The following is an 11,050-nucleotide window of genomic DNA, read 5'->3' on the forward strand; positions in this document are numbered from 1 at the left end:
ACAATTTCAGGTTCACTGCAATACCAAACATATTCAAAAAGTTGAGTTTTAATGGAGATACAAAATGTGGAGCTCATATGTTCAATTTTAAAGAGAAAGTATGGGTATAAAAAAACCAAGTATATAGAAAATATAGTAAAGCTTCATATGCTGTGTTCATTCACTCATCTTTAATTTAGTCCTCTTCAATTTATATTACATCCATTATAGGAATGGAATTTTTTTAATTGAGTAATTGAAAGCTTGCTTCACTTGCTTATTTCTCAGTGCATAAATAAAGGGATTTAACATTGTCAAAATTGATATGATAAGAAGTGAAATTCCTTTATTAATAGCTACATCACTCTTGGATGAAGGTTTGACATAAATGAAGATGCAGCTGCCATAAGTAATGGAAACAACAATCATGTGGGAAGAACAGGTGGAGAAGGCCTTTTTCCTTTGCTTGGCAGATGGAAATCTCAGAATGGTCTTGATGTTATAAACATAAGAAAAGATAACACACACAAAGGTGATGATGAATGTCAAGACAACTTTACCTACTAACGTCTGTTCTATCAACCATGTATCTGAGCAGGAGATTTTCAGGAGAGGAGCTGCATCACAACAAAAGTGGTCAATGATATTTGAGTCACAGAATTCCAGGCCCAAGCCTAAACTAATAGGTGGGAGAATGATGACCAGTGCTGCTACCCAACAGAAGAAGATGAGGTTCCTGCAGACTCTGCTGTTCATGATGGTCATGTAGTGCAGAGGTTTACAGATGACCACATAGCGATCATAGGACATGATAGCCAGAAGGAAAAATTCCGTCCCTGCAAAGAGGTCTATAAATAGTAGTTGAGCGACACAAGCAATGTAGGTAATGGACTTGTCCCCAGATGATATGCTATATAGAAATCTGGGGATACAAGCAGTTGTGAGTGAAACTTCTAAGAAGGAGAAGTTTTTGAGGAAAATATACATAGGTGTTTTAAGGCGAGGGTCAGTCAGAGTGAGGGTAATGATGGTTGTGTTTCCAGATAAACTCAACATGTAAGAAAGGAACAGGAAGAGAAAAAGCAGAATCTTCAACCTAATGTCATCTGTCAGACCCAGCAAGATGAAGGTTGTTACTGTTCGGTTTCTCATTCTTGATTGTTGTCTGTTGTCCAGCCTGGTTGAAAATTAAGCAAGACTTTACTGATAAAACTCCAGTCAGGTGCTAACCTCGAGACAAGCTAGCTTGAGTGTCATTCTAACCATTGGCTAGTGAAGAAGCAAGCACCTAGTGCATGCTGATCTTGATCTTCTCTTTGTGTCACACGACAGCTCATATTTGAATCATGTGTTTCATACTGATATTCTTATGTGTCTACAGTCTAGCTGTAATCTATGCCAGTTTAACACAAATCTCATCAGCATCATTCCATAAAAATTCCCCTTTAAATTATTTTAAATTAATTTAAATTAATTGCAGACATCACCAAAGAGCCACATCCCTGTTATTCTGTCGTGGATTGACTTTGTTTTAGTTTGAGATGGTCTTAATCCTTTATTATAATGATAGTGTCATCTAGTAATACCACATCAGGAGAGTAGACCATAAATTTATTTCCAAGTTTCCTTTTCCTTTAGCATTCCATCTTTTCAAATTTGTCTCTGCTTTTCTACTTTCCTCTTACTTATACATGAACCCATTTGATCTTAGTACATTTTACATTATTTTGGCCTAAGTTATCACTGTTGGCTTCACTAATTAAGCACAACTCAGTCTTTATTTAATTCACTTTTTCTGCTGCATACAAGGCTCTGACCTATTTACCTCATGAAAAACTTTATAGCTTAATTCCATATCTCACATTTTCCTGAATTTCTTACTACATTCCCATTTTTCCCTCACGGCTCCTTTACCTTATCTAATCTCCATGACTGGGGTAGAATAAATCACTTGCCAAGAAATTGCTTCTGGTTCTTACTTAGTAGGTCTTTTATTCTTTCCTTTTTTATTATTAAGAAATTTTGTGTTCATTTACATACAACCACAGATCGCCTTCTCCTCCCTCCTCCCATCCCCTAGTTTTCCCATGCCCCAATCCCCACCTTCTCCAAAGCAAAGCCTCCCATGGGGAGTTAGCAGAGGAAGGTTTTTTTTTTTTTTTTTTTTTTTTTTTTTTTTTAAATGAAGTGACTTGAATTAAGGAAATGATCCTCATTTTCATATCTGTGTGGAAACTATATGGTACAGTTTTCCAACTTTACCATTGAACTTATTTAAGTACCTCTAAATCAACTTAGCAGCTCTCAATTCACAATTTACTTTTGTATCTGAATGCACTTGAACAAATTGCTTAATTCATTTATTTTGCATTCAGTACAAGTTAAAAAATTCAAACAAAATGCTTTGTATTCTCATTATTCTTCTTTTCAAAGAGTCTCTATGAAGGGATATTGTATTTTTAAAATTAATTTTAACTATATTTTAATTTTTGAAATGATAATAATTCTGTTTCCATCTTTCCTTTCCTTCCTCCAACTCTTCTTATGAATCCTCTTGTTCTTTCCTAAATTCATCGTTTCTTCTTCAGTTACTGTTACATTTATGAGTATATATTTTTAAATTCTAAGGACAACCTGCTCACTCTGTGTAATGTTGCTGGTATGTATATGAATTTGGGGCTGATCACTTAGTATTGGATAATCAACTGGGGGATATGTTTCCTGGGGAAGACTATTTCTTCCACTTTGCTATTCCTCAGTTTCCTGTCCAAGGGAGGAAAACAGCAACCAGTCTACCCAACTACATCACCTATGAATCACAACAATGACCATGTGACATGATAAGTCTAAGGGTGCAATAGTGGAATGCATACCTTGGTGGCAACCAACAGCTCTCTGATTGCAATTACATTCTGCTCAGCAAAAGGGAATTCATGCCTGATACTGGAAACCTAACTAGCTGTCTAAAGCTAGAGAAGTCATGGATCTTTGAGAAGATTTAACTTTCAATTTCCTAACTAGCATATCACTAACTACATTCTAAATATTTATCCTTATACCTACAGATGAATGTAGTTTCTACTCTTCATCAAGAAATTTCTCTTTGCCACAGACACAAAGTATTACAGGAAATCACAACCAATCAAAATGCAGAGTTGTGAACCCTAGTCCTGTTGGATACATCTATAACACAACTACTATACTTAAAGGTCAGACATTATTGTGGAAGAAGGAGCAGAAAGATTTTAAGAGCCAGAGGAACAGGGTGTGTGCTGTGAGATCATTTTGTCTAGAAATTTCAGAGAATCTATATCCATGGCATCTCATCAACCTGGGTGTCTAAGCAAGATGCAAACAATAACCACACCAATAAATATGCTAACATGAAAGGAGGGAAATTTCATGAGGCCTCAACCTTAGATAATATGGTTTTAATTTGTATTTTTGTTATGATTAGAGATGTTGGACTATAATGTATGACTGCACTGGCTACCACTATCTCTTTTTCCATGTATATGTTCATATATTCTGCCCATTTTAAAATTGTATTTTTTACTATTGAGTTCCTTAAATACTTTAAATATTAGCTCCATTGTGTGATGTGTAGTTGGCGAATGTTCTCTCCCTATCTGTGGATTGTCTTCTTCTCACTCCCTGAGATTTTTCTTTGGTGTGAAGAAACGTTTTCGCTTGGTGCTATCTCATGTGTCAACTTTTGTTATGTTTTCTCCTAGTTATTTTGTCGTTTTAGGTCTTACATATAAGCCTTTTATCGATATATCAAAAGTGAATGGCAACAAATCCTGCAAGTATGTGGAGAGAAGGCAACACTCCATTTATCCATCAGGAATGCAAAGTAGTACAGATATATTAGAAAATGACATAATGCTTTAAAAAAAGTAAAAATAAAATTTCAATGTGGTCCCAAATTCCCATATCTTGTTTTGTATGATTTTCTCCATCATAATAAGATTGAAAATTAAATTACCATATTGTGGTCTTGACTTATTCAGTTAGAAAAATGTCATTTTGTTCCATATATGTTATTACAAATGTCAGAATTCCCTTCTTATTTAAGGTGTACAGTACTGTATTTGGCATCTATACTTCATTTTCTTTATTTATACATCTATTGATGGGCACTTAGTTTTATATAATGGATATTGTTAATGATGATGAAATGAACATGGGAATATGGAAATATCTTCAGTATATCATCTTTGATATCAATACAACCATTTGAATATGTATTTCCATGGATGTAGAAAGTGTTATATAAAAGTTTGTGGAAGTAATCCTGAAATGAACTTAACATTTTCTTGACCTACACAAATCAATCATAGAATGACTTCTAAGAATTTTCTTTTTATATGAACCTTATAGCAAAATTTCATTGATGTTTTGAGACTATCTTTAATATTATAGTAATTGGTCTGAGTTTCTATAATTCCTTACTCCCAACTGATGTCAAACGAGGTAGTATATTTCCTGTGCATTTATAATCCTCTAGGAACTATGTATGAGCTTTCTATTCCTTTTGATTTCTTTGCCTCAGCTCCCTCTACAGTATCTAGTCTATGGAGTTATTGTGATCATTGTTTATATAATTCCCCACGATTTCTTTGTGGGTACTAAGTTCGGACCAGTATCTCAGGTTCATATGCTCATTTATGTCTTCATTCTGCTTTTCTTCCTTTGTTCCTTAACTTGCTCTAACATTTCTGCTTTTTTTTTTTAATCAATGGCCATTGTGAATACTATATTTTTGTTTGTGTATTTTTGAATAAAGATGAGAATGTTTGCTGCGTTTGATAACCTTCTATGAGCATCTAGTGAATTAACAAGAGGAAGAGTGAAGCATCTGCAATTTGGAGAATGCATCTAGTTGGATTCTGGATTTATTTCTGAAGACATGGTTGTTTTCAATTTCATTCACTCCTTTATCAAAACAATCAGAATATTTTCCCCAAATGCAGATATGATTAATCTTTCCAAATGTGTTTTGAAAAAATTTGGTCTATTAATCCATTTTGTAAATAAAGAGTTCTATTTTCTTTCTACTTCAAGCTAGAAAGGGTTATGAAAATAGTAGCCCCCAAACAATGGCCACTCCTGTTTCTTATGAATTACACTGTGGAAGAAATGTAGAGGTGTATTTTCTTAAAGTTGTTGGACTGAGTCGTGCTGTGTCTAGTAAGACAGTTACAAGTGAAGGCCTTAAATCATAATCAGACAAAGCATTTGGTTTGTAAGCATCTCTACAGGACGAGGGAAATAATTCATGCATGGGAAAGAAATAATTAATTGAAGTCAGATAGGCTTCATGAGGATTGGGATAGTATCCTTCCAGACAAGATCATTTGGGAACTGAACCCAAATATGAAAATTCTGCCCTTAGCTTTTCATATTGTATCTTAACTTATAATAAAATTGCAGATTTGTAACCTTCTTTCTTGTCTGATCAGTAATGTCTTTTTCCATTTGAACCACAAAATGAAGTGAATGTCTGAGCAATCAATTCAGTTTAGGTACATTTTGAATGTTGAGGATTTCAAGTTCATTTGTTGTGAAGTCTGTAGTCACAAGTGACAACATTGCAAATATTTTGGAGATTTCATGAAGTGTGTTATAGTTTCAATTTTTTTTTGGAGACAGGGTTTCTCTGTGTAGATTTGCGCCTTTTTCCTGGAACTCACTTGGTAGCCCAGGCGGGCCTCGAACTCACAGAGACCTGCCTGGCTCTGCCTCCTGAGTGCTGGGATTAAAGGTGTGCGCCAGCACTGCCTGGCTCATTTTTATACATATTGAGGAAAATGGCACTGTGGGTCCATTCTGTTTACCTTTAAAATTACCTTGTTTCTGAGAGTACTCAGGACTTTATTAGAGTATATTTCTTGGAAATATATGATTGGTACAGATTAAATAATTATGATAGAAAGAGTGAACAAGTTATGATCGTATTCTTCCTGAGGAGGCATGCATAAAGAAGTTGGAGAAATCTCACACTAGAGACTTAATAGCATACCTGAAAGCTCTAGAACAAGAAGAAGCAAAGTCTCCCAGGAGGAACAGATGCCAGGAAATTATCAAATTGAGAGCTGAAATCAATAAAATAGAAATAAAGAGAACAATACAAAGGATTAATGAAACAAAGAGTTGGTTCTTTGAGAAGATCAACAAGATAGACAAGCCATTATCCAAACTCACCAAAAGACAGAGAGAGAGCATCCAAATTAACAAAATCAGAAATGAAAAGGGGAACATAACAACAGACAATGAGGAAATCCAGAGAATCATCAGGTCATACTTCAAACCTCTACTCCACAAAACTGGAAAATCTAAAAGAAATGGACAATTTTCTGGATAGGTACCACATACCTAAGTTAAATCAAGACTAGAAAAACCATTTAAATTGTCCAATAACCCCTAAGGAAATAGAATCAGTCATTAAAAGTCGCCCAACCAAAAAAAGCCCTGGACTATATGGTTTCACTGCAGAATTCTACCAGATCTTCAAAGAGGACTTAATACCAATACTCTTTAAATTGTTCCACACAATAGAAGCAGAAGGAATATTACCAAACTCCTTCTATGAGGCTACAATTACCCTGATTCCTAAACCAAACAAAGATGCAACAAAGAAAGAGAACTACAGGCAGATCTCCCTCATGAACATTGATGCAAAAATACTCAATAAAATACTGGCAAACAGACTCCATGAACACATGAAAACAATTATCCACCATGATCAAGTAGGCTTCTTCCCAGGGATGCAAGGGTGGTTCAACATATGTAAGTCAGTCAATGTAATATACCATATAAACAAACTCAAAGAAAAAACCACATGATCATCTCACTAGATGCAGAAAAGGCATTTGAAAAAATCCAACACCCCTTCATGATAAAGGTCTTGGAGCAATCAGGAATACAGGGAACATACATAAACATAATAAAGGCAATTTACAGCAAGCCAAGAGCCAACACCAAATTAAATGAAGAGAAATTCAAAGCAATATCACTAAAATCAGGAACAAGGCAAGGCTGTCCCCTCTCCCCATACTTATTCAATATAATACTTGAAGTTCTAGCTAGAGCTATAAGACAACATAAGGAGATTAAGGGGCTACAAATTGGAAAGGAAGATGTCAAGCTTTCCCTATTTGCAGATGACATGAGTGACCCCCAAAATTCAACCAAGGAACTGATACAGCTTAGAATCACCTTCAGCAGGATACACGATCAACCAAAAAATTCAGTAACCCTTAAATATACAATAGACAAACAGGTTGAGAAGGAAATCAGAGATACATCACCCTTTACAATAGCCACAAATGTTATAAAATACCTTGGGGTTATTCTAACTAAGCATGTGAAGGACCTATATGACAAGAACTTTAAGTCCCTGAAAAAAGAAATTGAAGAAGATGTCAGAAAATGGAAAGATCTCCCATGCTCACAGATCGGCAGGATTAACATAGTAAAAATTATTTCCAATGAATTCTATTATTTAGTATATTTAATTTTTGTAGAGCAGAAATGACATCATAAATACATATTTCCTTGTCTAGTAACACCAATATTGATTTTTTGCTACCTCTGAAATTTTTTTACTTTGTTTTTTGTTTCGTTGATTTTTTTTTTTTTTTTTTTGAGCTGAGGATTGAACCCAGGGTCTTGCTCTTGCTAGGCAAGTGCTCTACGACTGAGCTAAATACCCAACCCAATTTTTTTTTTTAACTAAGAGATTTTTTTTTTATTCATTTTACCTACCAATCACAGATCCCCCTCTCCCCTCCTCCCGGACCCTTCTGCCTTTGCCCTGCAACCCACTCCCCATTCCCTCCTAGAAGACGGTAAGGCTTCTCCATGGGCTACCTCTGATTTTTAAATGATTAATGTGACTACTAAAGAGGCTAGCAAAATAGCATGGTGGAAAAAGACAGAAACTGAAGTAATCAAACTTCAGAACAAATGAAAGAGAAAAGCATACTTGCTCTTCTGGAAGGCAATCATGACTTTAGTTGATCTATAATCTTGGTTTTCCTAAAGTAAAGCTTATAGAGTGTGATTAAATTTGTGCACAAACCTTATGAAGATGTGCACAGATATAGAGAATTCTTTTACAGAATTTTTTGGTTAACGCTTTTTTTGGTTAACAGATTCACATTAACGATCATATTCTACTTTAAACTCAGTAACCAATTTATTATGTCTCAAAAACTGAAATTAAGACATATAAATGATTTTCAGAGCATTTTGGTAGATGATTTCCAATTTCTCTGGACAAAAAGAATTTCAAATAGTAAAGAAAGGTGATTATTTTATTATGCTAGTCTTTTATGGATAAGTAGAGGATAAAGAAGTGAGTCCTCTGTGACCAAACAGAAACAGGGTTAATGAATGTAATAGTCGCTAATTGGCAGAATATCAAACAGCAGCAACAGTGGGACTTGTGTCCTTAGAGACATAAATATGCAACAGTTTTATTAGACACATTCTAAGTACAAATCAATGACTGTCTGACAAAAGGACAATTCAGAATTTTCAGAAAATTTGGTGTTTAACTTAACTCATAGGTAATAAAAGATAAAAAAGTTGCTTGATATCTATGCTTTCATTAAAAGAGTATAAATATACTCAAAGGAAGTTACTGTCTAAGTGTAAATACTATTCCATGTTAAAAATACATAATTGTATCATATTCTATAATAAACTACCCTCCTCATTGGCTCTTTCCTCTTCTCCTTTCCTCTCAGTGTTATCCCTGCACAAAACCAAGACATGAACAATGGAAAAGTATTGGTAGAATCCAGAGAGTTGACCAAGGTGAGATACTGGAGGGTGAGGATGAGAGTAATCAGAATGCATTATATATACATATGAAATTGTCAAACAACAGATTTGATTAAAAGGAGATATCTAGGATAAATGCTCAAATCAATTGATGAGAAGTTTTTGAAATCTTAGAAATAAAGAAGAAATTCAACTTTATGGCTTTTTAAAGCCACTGTTTTACAGGATCATCTGAAAGATATTGAAATTTATGGAAAAATGTGTGCATGCTTAATGATGCTTTTTTTTCCTTAGGGTATAGAAAAGATGATCATACACATAGTTTATAATTGAAAAGATAATCATCAAAACTGTGTAGGTCTTTAACCAGATTAACATCTGTTAGAAAATTGTGTGGACAGACATACAATCAGCTAGCATTTTTCCCTGAATAATTCTTTGAAAGAACATTGCCACCTGGTGTCATTGATAAATTATTTGAACAAAAATATCATGGTCAAACATATTTTCTATTTGTATGAACTACTTTAAAATATTTGAAAATTATACTTTAATAGAATGTATATCCATGTATAAAGAAATAACAAGAGTAGAAAATATGTATTTCTTAGTAATATTTGCTAGAATCTTTTTTAAAAAAACAAACTGAATTAAATCTGTGGGTAGTATGGCATCTGGACATTTTTAAACCCTTCCCTGTTGACTTAATATTTTTCCAATGCTGATTTACCTGGATGTGGCATTAGAGATAATTTGATATCAAACAACATTCACAATAATGAAATTCTTCAACAATGTAGAGAAATCTCAAATTAAACAGCTATTTTTTCTATTAGAGATGTTGTCTTCCTTTATATAGTTTTTTAGAAATAATCTCAACAAATTATAAAATAAAATAAAATACTATGACCTTCTTAATTCTAAAAGTAATGAAACTTCAGCTTCATCCTTCAAAAACTTATTACTATTTAATCTTATTTTTAATTTTTGGATTATATATATTTATTCATTTAAAATATTTTAATTTTATAATTTTTAAAATTTTACACATCAGTCACAGATTCCCCTGTCCTTCCTCCTGCCACCCTCAGCCTTCCCCCCAATCCACTCCCCATTCCCACCTCCTCCAAGGCAAGGTCTCCCCTGGGGAGTCAGCCCAGCCTGGTAGATTCAGGTGAGGCAGGTCCAGTCCCCTTCTTCCTACACCAAAGCTGAGCAAAGTGTCTCAGCATAGGCTATAGGATACAAAAAGCCAGCTTATGCAACAAGGACAGGTCCCAGACCCACTGCCTGGGGGCCTCCCAAACAGTTCAAGATCATCAACTGTCTCACTTATCCAAGAAGGCCCGTTATAGTTCCATGGGGATGGGGTGTGGGTTCCTCAGCTATTGGTTCACAGTTCATGTGTTTCCACTAGTTTGGCTATTTGTCCCTGTGCTTTTTCCAATCATGGTCTCAATATCTCTTGCCCATATAATCACTCCTTTCTCTAGCCTGTTGGACTTCTGGAGCTCCCTCTGGTGTTTGGCTGTGGATCTCTGCATCTGCTTCCATCAGTCACTGAATGAGAGTTCTATCATGATAGTTAGGGTGTTTAGCCATTCAATCACCAGAGTAGGTCAGCTCAGACACCCTCTCGACCATTGCCAGTAGTCTACAGTGGAGTCATCATTGAGGATTTCTGGGGACCTCTCAAGCAAACTTGGGTTGAGAGAGTGTAATGGAGGGCAAGGCTTCAGGGAAAGACAGTTTAGGGTTGTGGGAGGTTCCAGATGGATCAGGAACAGAGTGGGATAACAAGGAAAGATATACCATGATAAATGAAGACCCCATGGGAATAGGAACAAGTGATTGTATTTTAAATACATTTATCTCTTCCTTTTCTCTCTTCATACCCTTCTCCACTCTGCAAGTTCTTTTTCATCAATTGCTATCCAATATGTATATGTATTTCATGTATAAATACATATGTAAACATATATATCCCCACACATAACCTGTTGAGTCCATCTAATGTTACTTGTATGTGTGTATTCAGGGCTGACGTTTTGTCAACCAATGATGTGTTCCTTCCTTGGGAGGGCCACCTCTCCCAGCTTTGCTGAGTTGTCTGTAGTTCTTTGTGTAGGATTGAGACCTTGTGGCCTTCTCCTTGTGCAGTTTGACATGTTCATTAGTGTCATCCTTGTTCAGCTCATTTTTAGGCAGTTCTGTTGTGACCTCATGGGTATAGCTTCTGATGCTACTGTACACCATCTTATAGAAAACTCTCTGAACC

General features: G+C 35.1%; 1 protein-coding gene across 1 annotated transcript; it reads right to left on the reverse strand.

Annotated features, from left to right (window-relative positions):
* Positions 1 to 204: 204 nt before the first annotated feature.
* Positions 205 to 1,131, reverse strand: LOC118571156 (olfactory receptor 6C2-like). The gene has a single exon (XM_036170079.1). The coding sequence runs from the start codon at positions 1,129 to 1,131 to the stop codon at positions 205 to 207; it is 927 nt and encodes a 308-aa protein (XP_036025972.1).
* Positions 1,132 to 11,050: the final 9,919 nt, after the last annotated feature.

Source organism: Onychomys torridus, chromosome 20, assembly GCF_903995425.1.
Source record: "Onychomys torridus chromosome 20, mOncTor1.1, whole genome shotgun sequence".
Lineage (NCBI taxonomy): Eukaryota > Metazoa > Chordata > Mammalia > Rodentia > Cricetidae > Onychomys > Onychomys torridus.

Excerpts from the sequence above, each read along its gene's own strand:
- LOC118571156 (XM_036170079.1), bottom strand. The coding sequence starts at position 1,131 with ATGAGAAACCGAACAGTAACAACCTTCATCTTGCTGGGTCTGACAGAT.